Below are 24,955 nucleotides of genomic sequence, written 5' to 3' on the forward strand. Positions count from 1 at the left end.
TTAGTGGATGGCTGCACAAAACTGTGACAGTTTCTAGACAACCTGGCATGTCACATGATTCAGATCACCCAGCAGGTCACATGATTCAAGTCACCCAGCAGGTGCATAGGCAGATTTGAGCAATGGCATCATTGTTTCCTTCGCGGTACAGCCACAGAGCCAACAAGTCATTTGACCAAAAGACCAAAGACACATTGAAGACGGACAGCTCTATTTTAATTTTTGATCACTTTAATGCACTTTTTTCACACAATTTTAATATTTCGCAGTTCTTAATAGTATAATAAATAAAAGTTAAGTTTTAATATTTTCTTGGGACACTAAAAACAATATATGTAATATATGCTGATGAAATTTGTATATGTCAGCCTAGAGTGCCCCTTGTAGGAATTATTTTTTCTTTCGTTGCTTGTACATTTATACCAATTCCTGGGAAGCACCTCCCTATATATCGATACCTCAATTTTGGAAGATATAACTAATAGGGTGACTGACAAAAACATATGTGACTGTGCGGATTAAACCTTTTCGCTCTCTAATTACTCCGTACAGTCCAGTAATTAAGCCCGGTGTCCGGACAGGTGGTGTTCCCTGACTATACTATGTTCAGAAACAGACAGAGTCCGGCAGCCATGCACACTCACTGACTACCCACTGACTCTCCTCTGCCTCCGAGTCCGGTGCGGCTGGGTAACATGGTGTACTATAATATGTAATGGGCATCACAGAGTGAGGCTTAGGGCGGGATGTATTAATATACATCGCCGCCCTTCACCTGACAGCCGCCGCATTGCTGCCGCAAATGTACTAACATATGCGGCTAGTATCGGGGTGCGGTGACGGAGACCCCCGCGATACCTGTGATGTGGTCTGCGGGGGTCTCCATCACATCCCGGCGACTGCCAGTGTCCCCCTGCGTCTCCTCCTCCCCCCTGTCCTCCCAGCTGTGACACCTGCTGGGGGAGGAGGAGATCAGGAGGATGGGAGGGGGGGGGGGGGCAGACGTCGGACGTCGGGCGGCGATAGAAGCCCATAGGCTTCTATAGGGTATCGCCACCCTCTGGGTGGCGATACCCTGCCAAGCGAAAATGGGGCGGACGGGTAATGGTAAATAGGAAAATGCGGTAAAACACCCGTTTTACCGCATTTTCCCTTTAGTACATCCCGCCCTTAATGTGTAATGGGCATCATGATATGGGGCATAATGTCTAATGGGCATTGCGGTGCGTGACGTAACGTGTAAGTGACATTACGGTGTACAAAATCAAGAATAGAATTGAAACAAAGGTTAAAAAAGCATGATAAGGCGGGTGAAGGGGTGGGTCAATGGGTGTGCTGAGAGTGGTTGAGGGGTGGGCCTATGTCCATGAATCTCTCAACACAAAGGTGGTAACCCTAAATCAAAGAAATAAGCCACTCGTAAAAATTACCCTTATGCTATTAATATATAGCTATGCAAACAGCAACAGAGCTGGATCAAAACCCTGTGTAGTCATAAACTACTGGTTCCCGAACTCGGACCTCAAATGTCCAGGTTTTGGGGATATCCATGAGTGTACCCGGATAGTATAATCAAACTGAGGTACTAATTAAGTTGGACCAACTTTGAAAACAGACTTCGGAAAGTCACAAACAGGTTTGAGCCTAGGTAGGCCCAAGTAATGGTGATGTTCCAATGCCCAACAATGATTCGGCTGTCCAGACTTTTACATTTCAATCTACATATCCTTCAATCTAATATTTTACAGTTCTAAACTTGGAATTTGATCAATTAAGTATTACTTAATTCCAATGTGCAAATTACATATAAGCAAATTCTCTTATTGTTAACACACAGGGAGAACATTTGAAATGTAATTTCAATTCTTTGCAGAAATATTCTAAGAACCTCATATTATTTCATGCAATAAGAACATGGAAACTAATTTCCTTTTGATGGAGCATTGAGGAGTTTCACGTAATTATGAATACATCATATGATTAATTCTTTCCCATTTGATTAGACAAAACAATTTAAGTGTCTAAAAATATCTAATCATCAATCAAAGAGTTCAAAAAATGTAAGCGAAGCTGAATTTATAATGAGTGTATACTTTAACTAAAACCCTCCACAAGCCTAAAAAAATAAGAGACTGTTATTCTAGCTTTATTATTTGTGACAGATATTGTATGGCTTTCTCTTAAGTGCAAACATAGGGGCAGCTGATCTGCGAGTAATCCAGAGATGTGTCTTAGATCTCCGAGCGCTTGCGAAATCATTTGATGGTCAAGGGCAGGCAAGGGGAGGGCGGGCGTTCCTGCGGGTACCAGGAGGTGTTTAGAGGACCCGCAAAGCTGCATGTCAAACAGACTCACCCCCAAAATGTGTAATTGTGTGTTCTGGAACCACTATTTTGTAAAATACTACACACATTTACTGCAACCATACTCACCTGCTATAAGTTCCGTATGACAGATCCTTGATAACGCAATTTACTTCAATGAGGCTCCCTTCATCTGTGCAGAGAGTTTAGAAAGTGTTAATGTGGTTAAATAAAATATGTACAGATTCATGAAACACGTTTGCCATTGGGGACACGACTAAAATATGCAGAATAAAAATAAGAAAACGTCTTAGCGAGTCTACACTCTATGGGGGAAATTTACTAAGATGGGAGTTTTATTTGACATGGGATGTTGCTATGGGCAATTAATTAATTTATTTACAGTTTCTTATATAACGCAGCAGATTCCGTTGCGCTTTACAATAGTAGACAGTGATAAAACAGACTGGGTAACAACAGACAGACTTGGAGGTAGGAGGGCCCTGCTGCAAGCTTACAATCTATAGGGATATAGGAGGGAAACACAAGGACAGGCACCAGTAATAGCATAGCAGTCCCACCAAGTTACAAGTCCAGAAGAAAGCTATATTATACATAAGTGCCTCAGAGGGTTATGCGTGTAGAACTTAAATATGATAGGCTTGCCTGAAGAGGTGAGTTTTCAGGGAACGCTTGAAAGTTTGGAGGCTAGTACACAGTCTTATTGTGCATGGAAGGACAATCCATAGGATGGGAGCAACCCGATAAAAGTCCTGTAATAATGAATGGGAGCTAGTAATCCGTGCAGAAGAGAGACGCAGATCTTGTGCAGAGCGGAGTGGTCGAGAGATATTTTGTGATAAGTGCAGAGATATATGCTGGTGCAGTATGGTTAATAGCTTTATATGCGAGTAGAGTTGATTATATATAATCAATTTCTATCTATTATCTCTCAGGTAATATTCTGTGAGGACTCAAGTCAGTCCTCACAGAATCACAAGTAAAATAAATAGCTCCACCTGTGGATCTTTTAAAATGTGTCATTCAGTAATGAGTGCACCTGTCGGGTGACCTGGATAATGTGAACTGTCCTGAGGACCAAGTTTGAGAACCACTGTACTATCTTCTAGAAGGTGCTAAATAAATAAGAAGTAGATTCTGATTGGTTGCCCATAAAAACATCCAATGTGAAATCGAACTCTCATCTTAGTACATTTCCCCCTATGTATTTGTAAAAGGTCATTTATTATTGTCATTTCCCACGAAGTTACATTTGCCTTTGTTGTTGTCCTAATTCTGACAGTGTTCTTCATTGTGACTATTATCAGTCCATCGGTGGTGCATTGTGAGCGCAGCGCCAAGCAACGTCGCTTCACTTTGACACTATATTTTCCAGTGTATATTAGATCTGAGACACGTTATATCATAAACAGACAATCTTACACAACATATTTCTTATATCTGGTGTCATTTTAATAGCATATTCTGGAAAGCAATATTGTGATGGATCAGTGATATATAAATAAATCCTCAGAAGACGTGATTTGCAAAGGACAGTATCACATAAAGAGGGCACATCCGCTCAGGAGCGAGGCCATTACAGGCTCATTACTTTGACACTCCGCTTCTGATGCTGCTGTTATGTTACCACCACAAAGCTTGATTGCTTTTGCCATCTCCTGGATATTAAAGCTACTTGTTTTTTTTTTTTTATGAATGCAATGGACTGTGACTCTGAATGACAGGAAAATGTATTAAAGTGTGACCGATTGGGATGTTGATATAGTGATACTGATAACCAGCATTCACCATGTTCATGTGAAATTAATCTACTGTAAGTAAGATCTGAACATTCCATTTGATAGCCTAGACAGTACCAAGATATCTTCACTCCCTGTGGCCAGAATTAAAGAAGGCCAATCTCTTGAATATAAAATGACAGAGAATAAGGTCTCATATTACCAGTAGTCTACAGATATACGGGAATCACAGATTTTCTTTATCATTTTCATATTATTTTATCAAAAGGCCACCCCAGGTGCATTTCCATGTGAGCTAGAGAGTATATACAGACGTGTGTAGGCCATGTTTATCTTAGGAAATACTTTGTATACAAGAATCACGAATCCTCACAAGCAGTTTTTGTATTAAATTTTTTTTAAATAAAACTAAAATAGTTAACTCCCAAGTATTCCTAAAATACTTTAAGCCAGTGGCGTAACTATGAAAATTGCGCCCCCCCCCCCGCCAAATTTCGGCAGCGCCCCCCCAGTAAATATAACAAACCCCACCACCACCCCCCGCTGCCGCCGCCCATGTCCCCATGCCTTACCCTCCGCTGTGCTGCGGCCGGGACCCGCAGATTTTGTCTGCGTTCTGGGCTCCCCTCCTGCCCTGGCTTCTGCTGGTACTGCTGGTATGAAAATGGACCATCACAAAATGTCGCGAAAAGTATGCAATGCGATCTAGTATTGCATACAATAATTGTACCGTGTATGGGCACCTTAAGTCCTGGCTTACTTTCGGCAGCGAACAGAAGAAAAATTATTCGATAGTGTCGGCGCATGCGTGTGGAAGTGTAAGCATACACATCGGCTTGCTGCATAGCGATGGGCATTAACCTCGGTTTTTACATCAGAACTGCCGGGTCGTACCTGGGTTTTTGGACCCGGATTCAACCTGGCAATTGTTCCCTTTTACACCAGCGTCCTCTGGCATTATGCGTCCTCCTCCCAGCCTCCTTCCATTATTGTTGTGCCTAGGGGTGCCCTCTCCCTTAAATCCGCCCATGGCTACAGCATGGCCTTCATAAACAAGGCCTGTACATGCAGGGCGAAGGAAAGAGATGTTAACAATGTTGCGTGTAAACACTAGACGAGATAGGCCCCTCTGAGCGATATCTTTTACTATCTCTTCTAGTGGTATGGGGCTTAAATCACCAATAAAGCTCATGAACTGTACAGTACATTATGTAACAAACAATAATGCACAAGTGGTCGGTGTGACAGTATGAATATAATAACAATACTTCCGTTCACAGGCGCAGTCGCTGGAAAAGGTTACCGCAGTTTGTAGTGTGTTAAAAAAATAAAATAAAAGAACCAATATATTTATTTTTTTCTATCACCTAAATAGAGCTGAGATTGCAAGTCATGTCAACCTGATGTAGGGTACACACCAGGACGACCCGCTCACGATGCACATCGTGAGCGGGTCGTCAGTGGCTCGTCCGACCCGCTCACGGTGACGCGGGGGGGCACGACCCGCTCACGATGTGCACCGTGAGCGGGTCCGATCCGATGGCGACCCCCACCCGGCTGTATGGTCGTCATTGAGATCCTACCTGCAGCAGGTAGGATCTCAATAACGACCGACCGACCCGCGGGACTGCGCATCGGATCGGTATCGGTCCACACCAGGACAGAAAAGGGCCCAATCACCACACAATCTACATCCAATTGGTCGGGATTGGATCTAGATTGAGGGGATCGGGCCCTAGTCGCCCTGGTGTGTACCCAGCATAACACATCGGACCCAATGGCATGTCAGGGACAGCCGACTTGGTCTGATTTAACGGGCCGATTGGTCGCAATCGGCCAAAATTGGACCAAATCGGCTCAGTGTACAGTATAGGGCCTTTAAGATGCCTTATTTTATGGGGTATCATTTAAATAGAGGTTGAAAATGATTTGGCTGTTGTGTGTTCTTTTATGTAGGTTTTGGTGAGCTATTTAAGAAGGACAATTCTATTTTGGATGTGGAATTAAGTAAAAGTACTCAGTGTAACACAGATCACAGATTTTGAGCTATTACACCGCTGTCAATGACATTGATTGATTAAAGCTGTTTCATGTTTACAGGCCAAATAATATGAACCAATTTCAGAAGATAATAACTAGTTGCTGGGCAATTAACTGCGGTAAATGTGAGAAGTCCTTATCTAATAAATACATAAGAAGGTAGTGAATGTTGAAGAGTCTGTCAGGTTGCTTTAGATTATCCAGTCTAATTCCCATAATGAATAATATGATGTGCACCAAGATGACTTGAATTAATTTTGTATCAGATAGTGAGCATCATTCTTTAGGGTAATCATAAGTGATAGGGTGTCAAAACTCATATCATTGCTTCATCGCATTGCTGAAATGATGTTGTCAGGGAAAGGAACACTTTAAGAAGTGCAGAGGTAGTGAAGAAGAAAATAGAATTTTTCATAGACATTAGATTTTAATTTAAAATTTTGTCAACATTTTTTGTAAATAATGAATGTTATCTATAACAGCGGACAATCAAAGAGGACAATTAGTAAACATGGCACGCAACAATGTGGTTTTACATATGTAAAGTATGACAACAAAGTTATCCCGTAATATAGCAGATGAGTAAGCCAACAACTGTAATGGGATGTACTAATGGTAAATGCTTTTCTGTTTTTACCACATTTATATACTTAGGGGGGTATGCAATCGCCGTCGAGCATCTCCCGTAGGGGAGATGATCGACGGGCCCTATTCAATGCTGTCTTCCCCGACAGCATTGAACAGGGTTTCCCGGCAAAACGAGCCCGACATCTCTAGCTGTCGGGCTCATTCTGCCGAGAACAGCCGGGAAGTGACGAGCTGCCGGCTGCATCTCGTCACTTCCCGGCCGCAACTCGCGGCCACGCCCCCTTCTCGTCCCGCTGCAGGCGGGACATTGAATCCCGCCTGCATGTTCTCGGTCGAGCTGACCGAGAACGGGACCGGGTCACGGCGGGCGAGCAAGCTTGCCTGCCGTGACCTGAAGATTGAATACCCCCCTAAGCCTTGGCAGCTGGGGCTTCGGTGCAGAAGGTAACACCAGCAATAGCTGGCATTACCCTATAGAAGCTACAAAGCCATGCAACGGGATGCGGTACAACGCTATGGTGTCCATGTCGACTGTGTCGACATCCGGGTAAAAAAAGGTGAAAAACCCCATTTCAACCTTTTGACTGTTGACCTAGCTCATGTCGAACTAATGATTTTGTCGACCTAATGACATGTCGACCTAAGCCCATGTTGACCTTCCTTTGTGTCGACCTTAGCTTATGACGGCCTGCAGTAGTCGACCCAAGCATGTCGTCTCGGTACTGTCGACCAAATGACCATATACTCCCTGTAGCACCCCAGTTAAAATAACATTATACTGTACTTGTATATTCATATCCCCAGTTTTCTTGCATTTTTCTGTCAGACACAGTAATGTCTTGTTAGTGACTTCATTTCTAATCATAAAAATACTATAACATTATGTAGATGATAGCCTCTATTGCTGCTCCCAGTAGCAAAATGAACAGACAAGGATTCCCACAGCTAAAGCCACATTAAAGAGATGAAAGCTCTGATTTATTTCTTTGTTTTTAATATAAAGTGAAGGGCTGTTTGAAAATGTCACAAAGACAATTTTCCATTCAGGAAAACACATCATTATATGGATCTGGCTGACTGTATTATGGTAATGCAACTCATTGATTTTGTCTGTATATACCCTATAGAAACAGCAATATATAGTACTGTATATAATATACTGTGGATGTAATCAATAGGTTTAGGATTGATTTATGCCATACTTTTTATAACTGACATTTTCAGTTATGCATCTGCAATACATTACTGTCATAACATCTATTTACTAAACAGTATTTAGAAGTTGCTTATAAATACAGTACTGGCGTGTTCCAACATTCCCACAGGTCAAATCCCACTCATTCTGCTCTTAAGGGGCATTTGTGCTAGCCTTTTGTGCTAAGAAATTTAGGATAGGCTATTTCCCTTGAAACTTCCCGGTGTCTAGATCGCACATCTTAACTCATGTTAAGAATTGTGCTAAGCAAAAAAAAAACACAGAGCAGTGATATAACTTTACAGGTGACACTATTAACAATACAATATTGTCTTTTTATTATATTAAACCAACAAGAAACTTAAAATACAAAATTGTGTATTTAGAATTAGAACCAATATAACAAATAACAACACTCATGTTAGTACCATGTATGCATAGGCGTGTGCACATTGAGTGTTAGTGGTGCACAGGCACCCCCTAATGCTGTGCCCACCCTTAGGAACAACTCCCGGCCGCTAGCAATACCAGCAATACCTTTCAAAGACTTTTGCTTTAGAACTGTGTTCCATTCAAATAGTGCCCATCAATCAATTATATGTGTTTTTCAATGTTAATTGTACTAGACCATTGTCATATTACATATCTGCGTCATCCATATTTGTTTTTTACTTTAATTGCATGTGCTGTTACCAGGGCCGGATTATAATGGAGGCACAAGGGGTCAGTGCCCCTGGGCCCCCCTCTAGTTAGGGGCCCCCTGTGGTTGGCATGTATTTAAAAAAAAAAAAATTGATTTGTTTTGTATTTTTTATTTTTTGCTAAAGGTTTTGTCCATGGGTGGGGTAGTGCTGCAGCTTCACCTATCTGCCAATGTGACAATGATTTATGGTGCTGAACATCGGGAGCCAAGGCACACTGATTGCACAAGTGTGCAGTGCATTTCTGGGACTTGACTAAGTCCCCTGACACTTTGCACCAGAGGACAGATGCTGAGAAGTTTGTGCTGAGCTCGGATTGGTGGAGCTCATTACATGCTTCTCAGGTCCATGGAGAACAGCAGCAGCAGCTTAGTCATGGGAGGGTTTTTAATCAGAGGCAGCAATAGGACTGTGAGGTCTCCTCCAGAGTAAGGGGCAGAGGGACAAACACAGGCTTTTCATGTGGTGTGTGTGTGTGTGTGTGTGTGTGTGTGTGTGTGTGTGTGTATATATATATATATATATATATATCCCCTGCAGTTAACCATTAACCAAGTTTACTCTGTGTTTTGACAGTATAATTTTCTCCCATGCAGTGTGCGGCCAGTAATGACAAGTGCAAGGGGGCCCCCCGGTCTAAAGTACCCCGGGCCCCCCAAAGGCTTAATCTGGCACTGGCTGTTACACAGAGCAGTGGTTCCCAAACTGTGCGCCTAGGCTCCCTGGGGTGCCTTGGAGCACTTGCAGGGGTGCCTCAGGTTGGTGGTGCAGAACCAATTTAAGTTATTTATGGTCAATGAAATAGGCAAAATCAGTGCTTGTGGCTTCCAATTAAGAATATGTAGGTAAACAGAAGTGAATCATGTTTCTCACCACATAAGTGGACTTACGGAAAACATTTAAATCACAACTAATTTAATATTTTTCCTGAAATTAGTAGCCAACTTTTGGCCTAGAGGTGCCGTGAAAAATATTCTGATACTTTAGGGTGCCGTGATTCAAAACGTTTGGGAACCACTGACACAGAGTAATTAGAAGATTAAGAGGGGTATTCAATGATGGTCGACCTCCCGCAGCCATCTCCCGACGGGGGAGATGGCTGCGGGGCCCTATTCAATGCTGTCTTCCCCGACAGTATTGAACAGGGGTTCTCCGCAGAACGAGCCCGACATCACAAGCTGTTGGGCTCGTTCTGCCGAGAAAAGCCGGAAATAGGCAAGCTCCCGGCCGGAGCCCGTCTATTTCTGTCCTCCGCTCGCGGGACATTGAATCCCGACCGCTGAGCTCACGTCGAGCAAAGCAAAGCGGGACGTACCCCTGACATTGAATACCCCCTTGAAACTGAAATAGGCAAGAGATTATAGTGTGGCTGAGAGAAGTTTTATACTGTAGTGAGTGCCAATAGATGACGCCTTTTTGGTGGTGTTAGACACACCCAATGGGCTGTGTTAGACATGCCCAATAGGTGGTGCTAGGCACACCCCCTAATAAAATGTGCTGCACACGCCTATGCATGTATGTTGAAATTATATTTACAGTATATGAAACTGAAGCTTTCTATCAGATTCAGCAGCAGTTCAAAAAATGCAAACAAGCGATTATAGGACTTCAGCACTTGCACAATGACCGCAGGGCGCATGTGTGAACAAGTGCAATTGCATCTGTAGGAAGACCAGTTAAATTTTATGTACTAGCATTGTGCTGGAATTATTTTCAATATCCTTTATTTCTATATTTATGTCTCCTGATACAGCTCCAATAATTTCTTATCCTCTGTAGTCACAGTACTTTTCTTTATGTATTATATTATCTAATATGCTGGATGTAATCCTGATAGCTAACACTGATTGTGTGTACAGATTACAGTATAATGTATATGTTCAGAAGATATGTGCTATAAATAGGTTTGTCCTTGAAGAATCTACTTTGTATCCAAAATTATTCAAACTATTCAGCTTCTAATGTACAGTATGTATTTATGGTGCGCAGGATGTGATGTGTTTCACAGGACATGAAAGTATACCTCCTTTTCTATCATGGGTCTTTATTTTGTGTATCCAAAAATATATAGCCCTCCCTATATTAGATGTTATTATTATTTATTAACAGTTTCTTATATAGCGCAGCAAATTCTGGGTATTTACAGATAGTTAAAGGTAGGAGGGTCCTGTGTGCAAGCATAACATCCATAGAGATGGACAATTACTGTTGTAATTGTTTGCATTTATAAATGTATACTACTATTTTGAGTGGCTTGCTAAAGCAACAGGAAATATCCTAATACAGTAGTCAGAAATGGTGTATGGTCATCAGGTCGACTCTATTTAGGTTGACCTGCAATGGGTTGACCCCTGAAGGTTGACAGGGCTAAAGGTGGCCATACATCAGAAAGATATTGTACCCAATCATACAATCTCAACTGATTGTAAGATGGATTGTATGCAGATTGTGTGCACATCTTATGTACATAATCATACAATCAATCAGCAGATGGATTGTATGACTGATTGTAAGATGGATTGTATGCAGATTGTGTGCACATCTTGTGTACACAATCATGCAGTAGATGGATTGTATGATTGATTGTATGATCGATTGTGTGTAGATTGTGTGTCCAAAAACCACCAAGGACTGCCGGGGATTTCAAGGGAAATTGTACACAATCATGAGTGCAATCGATCTTAAGATCGATCTTTCTGATGTATGGCCAGCTTTAGGCTTACACCTGAAATAGGTCGACGTGTGTCAAGGGCCGACAGAGTTGGAAGGTTGACACAACATTAGGTTGAGATTTTCACATTTTTTTGAGCCAACATGTGCCAACAGGCGGAATTTCCTGCCATACCATCCACTATGGCAGTGATGGCTAACCTTGACACTCCAGCTGTTGTTAAACTACACATCCCAGCATGCCCTGCTACAGTGTTACTATTTGGCCATGCTAAAACTGATGCAGAGCATGCTAGGATGTGTAGTTCAACAACATCTGGAGTGTCAAGGTTAGCCATCACTGCACTATGGCGTGGTGGGAGAATAAAACAGTGTGCCGAGCACAGCGAGGAACCATGCCCAAAGCATGCTAAGGGCAACGAGGCACACTGCCTGCAGCATGGCGACCAGACGTGGCACACTAAGACAGTGTCCATGTCGACTATGGACAATGGACAAAATTGTCGACTATGGACAAACAAGTGAAAACCTCATGGCGACCTTTTGACTGTTGACCTTGCCATTGTCGATATAATGCTTGCATCGACTTTCCGACCCTGCCGATCTATTTCAGGTGTCAACCTATGCCTCATCCACCTTCAGTGGTCGTCCAAATGCATGTTGACCTAAATAGGGTGACCCATTGATTAAAGAAGGTTTCTGTAAAACCCACGCATCCATACCCTCTAAATTATTTTCTTATTAGGTATATTTTTGTCATCAAAATAACCCTAAAACATTATTGCTGAATGACCAGTACACACAAAATGAGTTCTAAAACCCAAAGCAACAAATCAAATGTTTTCTTTTATTATAAAAACAATGCTACGTGATTGATGTATTTTATTTACATTTTCACACAGGAACTTTTTACTCTGGAATGCAAGTTTAAGGAGTCTGTTTTTGAGAATTATTATGTCATCTACTCATCGATGATATACAGACAACAAGAATCCGGTAGGGCCTGGTTCTTAGGTCTTAATAAAGAAGGTCAAGTTATGAAAGGAAACAGAGTGAAGAAAACAAAACCAGCAGCGCATTTTCTACCCAGGCCATTGGAAGGTGAGCACATGCATATTTATTATTGTGCCGTTGTTTAGATTTGATCCCATTCTCTCAATATTATACATTAATCTGTGTCTGCACAGTCCAGACATTTTATTAAGTCATAGGATGTTATCCATACACCTATTGAACATCAGTTGAAATATTACAGCTAAATAATCAACTAAAAAATCTTGTCCAGTATTCCAACCTTTTCTATTTGTATAGTGATTCTAAACCAATACTATGCAATCTGTCAATAATGAAATATTTGTACAGTATATGTTCACTGCCATTTTCTATGTAATTCAGTGATATATTTTTTTTACACAAACTTGATGGGCCGAATTGAATTTATATTCTGTGAACTTCAGATTGTTGCATAAATATCTATACTATGCATGTACAATATATCACTTATGTGCCCTTTTCATCTTATTTATGAAAACAATACCTTATTAATATTCTCTTTGTCAGTTATGATCAAGCATAAAGAGAATACAGTATGTGATATTATTAATTTTTCAAAATAGAGCAGAGACCTCAACTGTTTCCGATCTGGAAGCTTATCCTAGAATATGTTATATCCTGTTGGAGATTAAACTGATTGTCTTACTACAACTTTAAGGAATTAAAATGAGACTACTTTTATGTTACTATTCTAAATACAATACAAACATATGGTATTACCTCAGTGCTAACAATTACATGAATGCTTATAAGCACATTACCCTGGTTGGTAACTCCAGGGGGAATACCTATTACAGTTCAACCATATGATTACTCTTGAACTTAAGTTTAAATGTAATGCACCAACACATTCCCAATACCTAATGTAAGCAGGTAAGGATGTTCTCTTATCCCTTCTATTTGTGTTGTGTATGGAGGCTCTTGAATAGGCATTCGGGGACATTTCTGAACAAGTTGTGGGATGTTCTGTATAGAAAATGGCTTTGTATGCTAATTGATTACATTTTACTACAAATATTCTAGTTACTATTCAGTAAAAATTAGTAATACATCTTCTGAAATTTGTCCTGGACTATGATGATTCCCGATTTGCTGATACTGTAGGTTATACCATGAGGTCAAGGGAACCGCAATGGGTACTTACCAATGTGCTCTGACTAATGTGTACCTGGGTTGGTGAGATATAATATTCTTATATTTCGCGTAGGTAAAATGTCAAACGTTATCATGGTTATGATATATTTATGATCGTATTCTGTATTTTTCATACATTTATTCTTGGTATTGGCTGTTAAAGGCTTATCTTGATTAACATGTAAGTTATGTATATTATAGTCACATATATATACACTGTATATTGGGCAGGTACTGTGACATTTAGGGTTAAACTAATGAGCACATGTACTTGTGTAAAATCAATACATTAAATATAAATATACTTGGTCATAGTTTATTAATTAAATTCACATTGGCTAAACATTTTTTCTGGTTCTAAGGATCAGGGAAATCAGAGAAACTAGAATCTTAAGCATATGAGAATTCACAATGAACAATGGCACTTACAATGTGACAGTTATCTTCTACATTATGGGGGTAATTCTGGTTCACCCGCAAAGGCAAAACCATGTGCATTGCAGGTGGGGCTGATGTAACATGTGCAGAGAGAGTTAGATGTGGGTGTTATATTGTTTCTGTACAGGGTAAATACTGGCTGCTTTATTTTTACACTGCAATATAGATATCAGTTTGATGTACAAACACCGCCCAAATCTAACTCTCTCTGCACATGTTACATCTGCCCCACCTGCAGTGCACATGGTTTTATCCATTAGAGAGTGAATTTGCCTTTGCGAGTGAACCAGAATAACCCCCTATATCTTTTAAAACAAGTTGTACTCAGAGAAAAATAGCTATGAGAAAGTAAGGATTGCTCCTCTTTTAATAATTTTTCCTAAAATGATTCTGAAAGGGAACCGCACAAAGTTCACAAAACTTTTAGATCTCAAGCCCATTGATCATAAAAGTCCAAATATTCATAATAGACAGGGATGGGGACTGCAATTGCAAAAAAATAAAAAAGAACAAAAGTGAATTTTTAGATTTAATAGAAGCTAAAATACATTGGCTATAATGTAAAAACATAATACACTTATAAAACAAAAGTTATAAGATGTAGATGATTTATTTTGAATAGGGACAGTGCCAACTGAAGGGGTATAGTCTCATGGGAGATGGGCAGGATCACACAATAGTACCCCCCATTCAAATTATGCTATACAGTAGGGCAACACTATTTACATTACACTGGACAGTAGTACCCCTTATTCTCAACATGTGACACAGTAGAGCACCTTATTTATGTAGCACCACACAGTGGAGCTCCTTATACATGTTACACCACATTGTAGTACCCCTTATACATGTAACATGTATAAGGGGTACTTCTGTGTGGAGTTATGTGAAAAATGCTACTACACACATAAGTACTACTTATACACATTACACCACACATTAAAGTCCTTTATTCACATTACACAACACTGTAGTGCATCTCATACACTTTACACCACACATTAGTACATTTATAAACATGCCAAACAGTAGAGCCATTTATACCTTATGCCGCACAGTAGTACACCTTATACCCATCCACTTTCTACCTAAGCCTGATCTAGCAGCACTGCTCCACAAACCCTTGCCTCTCCATCCCTCCATGGCAGTTTCTAGTTGCTCTAACTGTATTTGCCTATAGCTTAGGTTGACTTACTTGGCCATTCAGTCAGCCTCTGCTTCACTCTAGCACTGCATGCTATGCTTCTGTTGCACAACGTCTCAGCATTATGGGAGAGATGTAATGATATAAGCACTGTTCGCTGTCACAGCTCGCGTCGCCCTCAGCATTGAATACACCCCAAAGGGTTAAAGAATATTTTATTGTACATAATAAATATACAGTGCCTTCTGGACTAGTTGTGGGATTATACAGTGGTGGATAAACATCAAATACACATTGCTTGAAGTGATTAAATTAGATTTCTAATGTATGTTGCTTACAACACAATGCTGAATGGATTATTTTCTTTGTATTTGAAGTAATTATGTTTATACTGTATAATACAGATATCTTGCCTACATATTACAAAAACATGAATAAATACATTTCTGTATACTGTAGTTTGGTTCCTGGAGACATTATTCCATTTTAAATAAATTAGAGTCACAGTTAACTTTCAATATTTCTCAGTTTATGGAGTTTGGGTAATTTCCTTTTTTGCCATTTCTAAAATGAACCGAAGATTCAGCAGAAACCTAGACCTTTTGGTCATCTCTCTACTTTTTAGTTCAGCGATAGTTTCTGTAGCTTTTAATACAGTATGTCAGTTTTCCCCTACAGAGGTCCCTTCTATTCAAATTTCCCTACTCAGTGGATGCATCTCACATTAAATATTTGGGTATTAATATCTCGAGTGATCTTAGAATGGAGTCAGCTAAATTTCTAAGCAGTACAGTAAGAGGGAATCTGAGAAATGGAAACATCCCACTTTCTCCTGGACAGGTCACAGTACAGTGATTTAAATCAATATATATATATATATATATATATATATATATATATATATATATATATCCTCATTCCATCAAAAATATTATTTACTAATAACACTTGGCCATATTAGAAAACATCTACCCAGAAATTCTAGGAAATCCAGCACTTATTACACGTTTTTGGGTCATGAATTAGTTAATGCATGTCTTACCTAATTATCAGAAGGTGTTCCATATGCACTGTTGGGAATAAAATATATATATATTTATAGAAGCAACAACCCATAAGAGATTCCATTTATAAAAGAGCATGTTAAGTATCACTTTAGCATGCATTGTAGCTTCCTTTATATACAAATCGTTAACTGCCTTTCAAAACTCTTATGTATCTTTAACAACATAGGCCGATATTCAATTATGTCCGGTAAGTAATCACCGGTGGGGGGGGGGGGGCTATTTTATTAGCTGATAAGCCAGTGCACGCCACGGTTTATCAGGGATTTTGTTTCGGCAGCCTTAGGGGCTTTTTTTTTTTGAGAAAGCATACAGATTGGGCTGAAACTGTGTGTTTTCAGTACGAATGTATTTCTCTCAATCGCCCAAATTGAATAGGAGGTACAAAAAAATATATACTGATAATTTTTTGCCAGTAATTTAATATCGGCCATAGAAGTATTAAGTTACAAATCTGTACTAATCTCAAGAATCTTGTGACTTGAAACATTAATTATAAAAGTTATCAGAGAAGGAGGGGAAGTTTGCCAGGAAACATTACCACTGGATTTTAAACAGTAATGGGAAATTCAATTACATGTACTGTAAAAACTTTTCTTGGGTTAAAAAAAGGAGGTAGACTCAGGCATTAACACTTGGGGCTATTCAATTACTAACCATTTTTACCCAACAGGCTTGCTAACACCTGTTAAATTAACATGCAAAATGGGTGCTAGAACACAAAAACCATGAAAAATTCACAGATTCTGTGAACAGGGTCCTGGCAACTATTAAACAATTAGTTATGAAGGATTTTATTTCGAGTCAGGTGAAAAAAAATCCCTGTTAACTCCAGGCTTCGGGGTTAATTGGATAGCCCTTGGGGATCCATTAGCCTGTGGTAATTTACCGCAACTAATTGAATTCTGCACTGAGCTTGAAGAGTATATTCCTACTAGATATCATAGAAGGAGACGTTACAATCAGCGGTTCTTTTGTTAAAAGTAAAGTACAAATGAACTCATTAGAGAACACACTATGGTTCCTATAATGACTCCACATGCCTGCAAAACTGTACTGTTATACTGTATAACCTTTAGTCCGATGATTGAACTCACAGAGCTACTACTTCAGTACTATTGAAACTGTTTGGAGCGTACAAGATTTAGTACATGTCAAGGCTCACTTGTCAAAAAGATACATTCATTTCCTGCTAGAAATCGTTCATAAAAAAACTAATATTGAATAAAATATTAAACTATTGCTTAATCTGGTATATTTTCCAAATTAATTATGAGATCCAGTTCGGTGTTTCATACGTGTATAACGGGGAGATGTATGAAACCTTGGAGAGAGATAAAGTGGAGAGAGATAAAATACTGACCAATCAGCTCCTGTCACTTTACAGGTTGTGTTTAAAAAATTAAGGAGCTTTTTGGTACTTTAATGCTGGGTACACACTGAAGTGATTCCCACAGCTGCCAATATAGTTAAATATATCTGCGATATAGTATGTATACACTGACCGATATCGTTCACATCGGTAAGTGGCGTCACACAACCCCTGTTTTGTACATGCAGTCAGTGTTCCCTCTAAGCTGTGCGCGCGTGCGCGCGCACACAACTCAACGAGCGTGTGCACAGACATTACAACAGAGCGCACAAAGCAGCAGTGGTCCCTTTTTGCAGTTGTGGACTCAATTAATGTGTGTTTCACCCATTAACTACATTGTGGGCTGTGTTTTAAATGTTTAATACCATTTTGAATAAAGTTAACACAAATGCTGAACGTCATTTTCCAGTTATATATAAGTGACGCACAAAAATAAAAATTTCCTTCCAAAGTTGCACAAACAAAATCTTTTGCCGCACACAGCCTTCATAAAATTAGAGGGAACATTGCATGCAGTCACTGACAATATTGAGCTGCCTGTACAGACAACAAAAGGGTTGTTATTGTTAACAACCTGCACATCGTTAACAATGTTGAAGTACACACTATACGATATGATATTGATATCATCAATGTGTACCCAGCTTAACTCTCTCTGCTTTACCTCTATTAAAGGCTTGGTGGATCTCCCCTAATATCGTAGGATAAAATAAAAATATTTATTTCACTATTTAGACACAGTCTGAGATATTTCAATACATATTATGGCGGTCTCCTGTCAATGTTACTTACGTTAGGTCTATCTGGAAATACAGGAGCGATTGCAGCAATATATTACGCAACACCTTGTCAAAATATTTTTACAATTTTATTTTGACATGTCTTAAGTGTCTTTTTAGTATACTTTAACATGTAACCTTACAAAGAAACTGGCATTGTGCTGTAGATAAACTTTAGTTTGCACAGAAAATATAAATAAACTTTCCAAACAAATAAATAGTTTATGGTGTGTACACACGGTAAGATATGCCTTCCGATGTTGACGGTATAGTCAACATCGTATCGGCATCACATGCAGATCACAAGAAGATCGTAAGGGTTTTACCCTTACGATCTGCTTGCGATCCCGATGCTCGTTCACGTATCGCAAGCTTGGCTGCATTGACTATATAGTGCAGATCTGCACTATATAGTCACAATTGTGGCACTGCATGCATGCCGTGCGATGCGAGTCCCGATACGATCTGATCATATCGGGACTCGCATTGCACGGCATATCTACCGTGTGTACACACCATAAGGCATACTATAAAAACATAACAGTAAATACAATCACAGGGGGCCCAGCACTCACTACAAACAATAGTTTGTAACAATACAATAGTAATAACATGACAGGATATTCTCATTTACTTTTGGTATTTCCTTGAGATTCAAGCTTAAGGGAAGTATTAAACCCGCGCTGCTATTCCCAAAGGGGGAAATAGCGGCGGGGCCCTATTCAATGCTGTCTTTCCCGACTGAGATCTCGGCAAAACGGACCTGACTTTAGAAGCAGTCGGGCCCGTTTTGCCGAGAACAGGAGTGGATTGTCGAGCTCCCGGCCATAGCTCGCCGAACCACGGCCGTAATTTGCGGCCACATCCCCTTTTTGGCGTTCGGCAGGCGGGACATTGAATTCTGCCTGCTAATTCTTAGTCAAGCCGGCCGAGAATGGGACATGGTCACGGCTGTCGGGCCAGCCCAACAGTCGTGAACCGGGATTGAATATCCCCTGACACACTTATAAAAATATTTTTAATGTGATAATTTGTGATAATTTTGTATTCCAATGTATTTTAATTTCTAAACACATTAAAATCACATGAAAAGAAATATCAGTGCAGTTTTAATACATTTTTACATGTATGTAAAATGGCATTAGAAAATGAAGGTTAATATTTGTTTTATAAAAAAACACAATAAGCCAATAAGCCACTTAAAAATGTGTTTCCATTGTATTAATACTAAAAATACCCCGCAAACACAAATGTGTAATTAACTAGTTTGCTAGAGACGTTTGCTTTGTACTTATTGTGTTGCATAACTATGTTGCAAAATTCTATTTCCATATACTAATTTGTCTGCTGTTCTATCTTCTGCTTTAGATGTATTATATGACCCAATACAAAATCTCCATAAATGGCACCACAATGTAATACATTCTATGTGTGGCATATCCTGTGTGGTATTGTAAGGCAATGTCTTTTAAATTAAAATTCTAATTAATCAGAAGACTGAAACGTTAAAGTAACAATTATGTTCAAAGACATAGCTCAGTCTAGCAATATATCCTCTTGAGGGAAAAAGTCATTTTAAACTTTCAAGAACTACTAGATTTATTTGGTATTAGCATAAATGATTGCAAATGTAAAATGATTGATTAATTAATGAATTTGTCATGTCATTCATGTTTCTTACGAATATAAATCATTGTCAAGAATGTTCTGTAATTTTAGCCCTGACTCACTTTCTTATTTAGCTCTGGAAGTAGTTTATATGGTTGTGTACATACTTATACGGTACTAGTTAGCCCGCTCGAAGCAAATGCTTTGAAAGCTAGTCTGCTACCTTGTGATTGCCTCTGTGTTTGTGATTGTGTGAGAAAGAAAGAAATGTAGTTTCACTCGCTGCCAACAGATGGCAGTGTTTCAGATACACACAATCAGACACTAGACATATGTATAGATGATTGGGCCAGATGTACTAAGCTTCAATGTGATAAAATGGAGAGCGATAACACACAAACCAATCAGCCCCTACCTTTCATTTTTAAACACAGCTTGTGACATGACAGTAAGGAGCTGATTGGCTGGTGGTTTATCACTCTCCATCTTATCACTTTTCAAGGCTTAGTACATCTTCCCCATTGTATGAAACTGTATTGTATCATAGGCATACAACTTTCCCACTTTAGTTGTGTGGTATGCCTCATCCCTACCAGCATTTAGGCACTTCAGTGGTCCAATAGCTGCAGTGAAGACAGTCTGGTGCTTTAAACTAATATTTAAGTGCTATTAACCAATTGATACCTATATCCCCTGCAGCTGTTTCTATGAGGGCTTTTCAGCCCTAATTCAAAAAATATAAATAAAAAAAAATACAAAAAATACAAAATACAAAAAAACAACTGCGCAGGAAGGGTAGGCAATGACTAGCCACAGTTTTTCATCAGTAAAACAATAACAGTATCTGACCAGTACATCAAATGTATATACAATAAAAAGCAAAATAGTAAAATATTTAGATAACTCACTTTGCTATAATCGTTAATCATGGTACTGATCCTCTATTGTTAGTTGAGAGGATATTTTGTTAATAGTCTAGTTTTTAGTGTCATTATGATGGATGGAGGGATGCCTTCCTATTCTGGCAGGGTTAGTCTTACTATTCAGTTCTAATATATAGGTAAGTAGGATTAAACCTTTTCATACACAACTGGTAATATTAGTTGTGTAACTGGACTATAATTACTCACAGTTTCTTGTGAGTTTTCATGTGTGATTAGTGGAAATGTGGAGGTAAATTTACTAAGATGGGAGTTCTATTGAAGAAGGGTTGTTGCCCATAGAAACCACATTTTACTTCTTATTTATTTATCTTCTACAAGATAATAGATAGAATCAATAGCACTCCAATCTTAGTAAAAGTACCCAGAAATATCAAAATTGTAAGAATGTAAGGTTAAGGGGGATATCCAATCTCCCGCCACCATTCCCAATGGGGGAAATAGTGGTGGGGCTCTATTCAATGCTGTCTTCCCCAACAGCATTGATCAGGGATCTCAACAGAAAGTGTCCGACTTCACATGCAGTCTGGCATGTTCTGCTGAGAACGTCCGGGAATTGACGAGCTCCCAGCCGCAGCTCGCCGATTGCCGGTCGCTTCTCAGTGCTCGGCAGGTGGGACATTGAATCCCACCTGCAAAATCACTGCCAAGCCAGCCGAGAACGGGACAGTTGTGACCCTACATTGAATACCCCACTAAAGCTACATGAAATTTAACAGTTTTGAATAATTCACTATTTTACAAATACATGGTAATCATTTTGCTTTATGTATTTGTGTTTCACTGCCTACTTGTACAAATAAAGTATACATAAAAATTATCTGATATTGACTTGTAGCCAACAATATTCATCAGAATCAGAAGCTGATTTATCAAAGGAAATAGATCTATTTATTGATCCTTGCAGCCTGTAATGGCCATTGCAGGGTGTTGTGGGAGGAGGCCATTGCAGTAGCTGTCTTACCACAATTTCATTAGAGATAGTGGCAGTATAGTGATAAGAGATGCTGTGCAGAGAGACATGCCAATATTTACCGCATTTTACATTTTTGTATTTTTTTGTATTATATCATTTTTGCAACACATAAAAGGTAAATTAATTTATTAATTTCAGTAGGGATAAAGCTACCTGGCATTTGAGAGTATTATCTACACAAGTTTAAGTTTATTTGTTAGTCTCTCCAGCCATCAGATTCTATTATGAGCAGTGAATAGACTGTATAGATCTTTTAAGTTTGGACTCTTCTCTTTAATATGTTTTGTATTCTTTTCTTTTCAGTTGCCATGTACAGAGAGCCATCGTTGCATGATATTGGAGAGACAGTGCCAAAGTCCCGTGTGACACCAAGTAAAAGCACAAGTGCATCTGCAATAATGAACGGGGGCAAACCAGTCACTAAGAGTAAGACATCATAGCCAGACCCTTAAGGGTATTGTGACTTATGGAGCCCTTGGCACACTTGAGCATTTTATCCCCGCCAGACTGTCCTAACTTCAGTGTTTGAAATATATGCACTGGCTCTTTGCTGTTTCAAAACCAACATGTTGAAGATGGATAAAACTCAGTGTGAATGCCGTCCCTCCACTAGAAGACACCTGGGGAACCAACTAAACTCAGACCATGGAATGCCCTACCAGATATGGAATGCCTTTTTAATATCTTATACGTGACTGTGACACTTCATGTGAATGACATACTTCACAAGTACACTTGATACCTTGCCTGCTGACAATTACTCTTACCCCCCTTTTGAGTCCAATTACAGCGAAATCCATGTGTTTAAGTTCTATTTTGTAGCACACAAATATTAAGTAATTTATAGTTAGACGCTGTAAACCTGCGCTATAATGGATTTCTCTAACCTTTTTTACAAGGCTGCTTGCACCACTGTCTGTGACCTTTTGCAGGGATTGCGTTCCTCTAGAACTTGAATGTTTCAGGTGGCTTAGTTCTGAAAGCAATCAGGGAATCAGGAAGCCTTCAAACAGCTATTCTAAAACATGTCTATAGTAAATAGGACTTAAATACTGGTCAAGTGTGGCAACAGATATTGTGCTCCGCAGGTTGGCGTTATTTACTAGAGGAAAATATGTCAAACACACCCAGTGGGGGAGTAGGCCGTGACTAGTGTTTGACACCCCCTATACTTTCCTTTTTGTGTGTGTTTTATACATATCACAAGCTTGCTGGTAATGGTAACATTTGCCTTGCCCAGTAAGCAAGACCCACTTGTTTTTTAAAAAGGTGGGTCCGTAGAACTCTGTAGGCCTTGTAGGCCTGAATTAAGGCTCATTTTTTCATCGATGACTCCTCATTATAATAATAAAAAATAATAATACGAATAACAGGTTTTCCGCTACCTACAGTAATTCTGTTTTGAAAACTAAAGTCCTTCCTGTTTTTAACAAGCTGAAATTAAAGTGTACCTGTCACCCGCTCTCAGAGGAGGCAGGATTTCTGTGGGTTGAGCCAATGTTCCTGAGTATCCATCTATTCGCTGGGTGCCACAGTGATGTCACTAGTTCAATAGTGAAATGATAGGACGGTTGTTGGTTCTCCTCTCAAAAGTCTGTCTCCACTTTAAGGTCATTCCCATCTCTGGCAGTTCCTGCAGTTTTATTTAGCTAAGCATGGGCACGTTGTTTGTTGTGTCCCCTTTTGCAACAGCAATGCAAGTAGTAAATGAACATCATGATTTGATATTTTCCTGTTTAATAAAACTGGACAAGTAAATACAATATTTTAGGTAAGCATGCAGAGTCCAGTGCAATTACTTTCCACAGTAAATCTTACATAATCCTAACACAGAACCTTCAGGAACCAGAATTTACATGTTAAAGGTGCCTTGCTTAGGTTGTGGCATATTTTACACAATGCCACTTTATGTGGAATCAGAACTTTCAAGTGATTTTGAAGTCATTCGTTGCCTACTCTATGTCTCTCGTGTGAAGAGTTTTTCACCATAGCATTGGGTTCCTCTCACGTAATAAATACTAAACCCTGTAATTTGTCCACGCAATACAAGAGAGAAAGTGGTGATGTTCTGTATACAGTTAGTATAGATAGGATATGCTTCCATAAGATATGTATACAGGACCAAAATGATCTTACTGTACGCCTGGACACCTTAAGTGGAAAAAAGATCCTATTCTGAAGCTATTTCCTTTGGCATAAACGGGTAAGATTTATTTTCTCAACTCCCTTCGGCTGTGTCTGCTGGTAATGTTGAATTACAATTCTTGTTTTTCTGTTGCGCTCATAATGTCCTGTATCCGTTTATGGGATCAGCATATTTGGCTTTTGATAGATTTATTGTGTCAGTGGCTTAATTACAAAATATTCACAATGATTTACATAAGAGCTGCTCCAACTTTGCTTTGCTGCTAGTCTCACAACAACTAATTAACTCTCCAAGCATTTACATGTTAAACCATTATTGCTTGCCCTGTCACGATAGTGAAGCACATTAGCAGACATGGGGTTAAATTTAATAGGATGAGAGATTTAGAAAGTGAGAGATTTGGTAAGAAATCTCCAGTTTTTTTAAAGCGGCAATCATTTACACTACAAAATCAAACTGGTTTTGCCGTGTAAATGATTGCCGCTTTAACCCCTTCATGACAGAGCCAGTTTGTGCCTTCATGACAGAGCCCTTTTTTTCAAATCTGACATGTCTCACTTAAGTGGGGATAACTTTTTTTTGCTTTTACTTATCCCAGTGATTTTGAGATTGTTTTCTCGTGACACATTGTACTTCAAGTTAGTGGTAAATTTGGGTCGATACAGTCTGTGTTTTTTTGTGAAAAATACCAAAATATCGTGAAAAAATGGAAAATTTAGCAATATGCAAAATGTCACATTTTCTGCTTGTGAGACAAATAATCATACCACTCAAAATAGTTAATAACTAACAAAGACCATATGTCTACTTTATGTTGCAATCATTATTTCAACTTCCTTTTAATTTTTTTGGACACTAGGAGGCTTCAAATATGACTAGCAAATTCTCAAATTTTCAAGAAAATTTCAAACACTGATTTTTTTAGGGACCAGTTCAGTTCTGATGTGACTTTGAGGGACTTGTATGTGAGACACCCCCATAAATGATGCCATTTCAAAAACTGCACCCCTCACAGTATTCAAAACAGCATTTTGGAAGTTTGT

General features: G+C 39.3%; 1 protein-coding gene across 2 annotated transcripts in view; it reads left to right on the plus strand.

The window, feature by feature from the left end:
• FGF14 (fibroblast growth factor 14) overlaps nt 1–24,628 on the plus strand; it is a 509,370-nt gene extending 484,742 nt beyond the window's left edge. Inside the window, exons 4-5 of one of the 2 annotated variants that reach the window (XM_083168618.1) lie at nt 12,160–12,358; nt 22,070–24,628. In XM_083168618.1, coding sequence (XP_083024744.1) covers nt 12,160–12,358; nt 22,070–22,206 — 336 coding nt within the window. In that variant the 3' untranslated portion in view covers nt 22,207–24,628. The remainder of the gene's footprint in view (nt 1–12,159; nt 12,359–22,069) is intronic. The other variant, XM_083168619.1, reaches the window with a different exon arrangement.
• Nucleotides 24,629–24,955: the final 327 nt, after the last annotated feature.

This window comes from Crinia signifera, chromosome 2 (genome assembly GCF_055691185.1).
Source record: "Crinia signifera chromosome 2, ASM5569118v1, whole genome shotgun sequence".
Taxonomy (NCBI): Eukaryota; Metazoa; Chordata; class Amphibia; order Anura; family Myobatrachidae; genus Crinia; species Crinia signifera.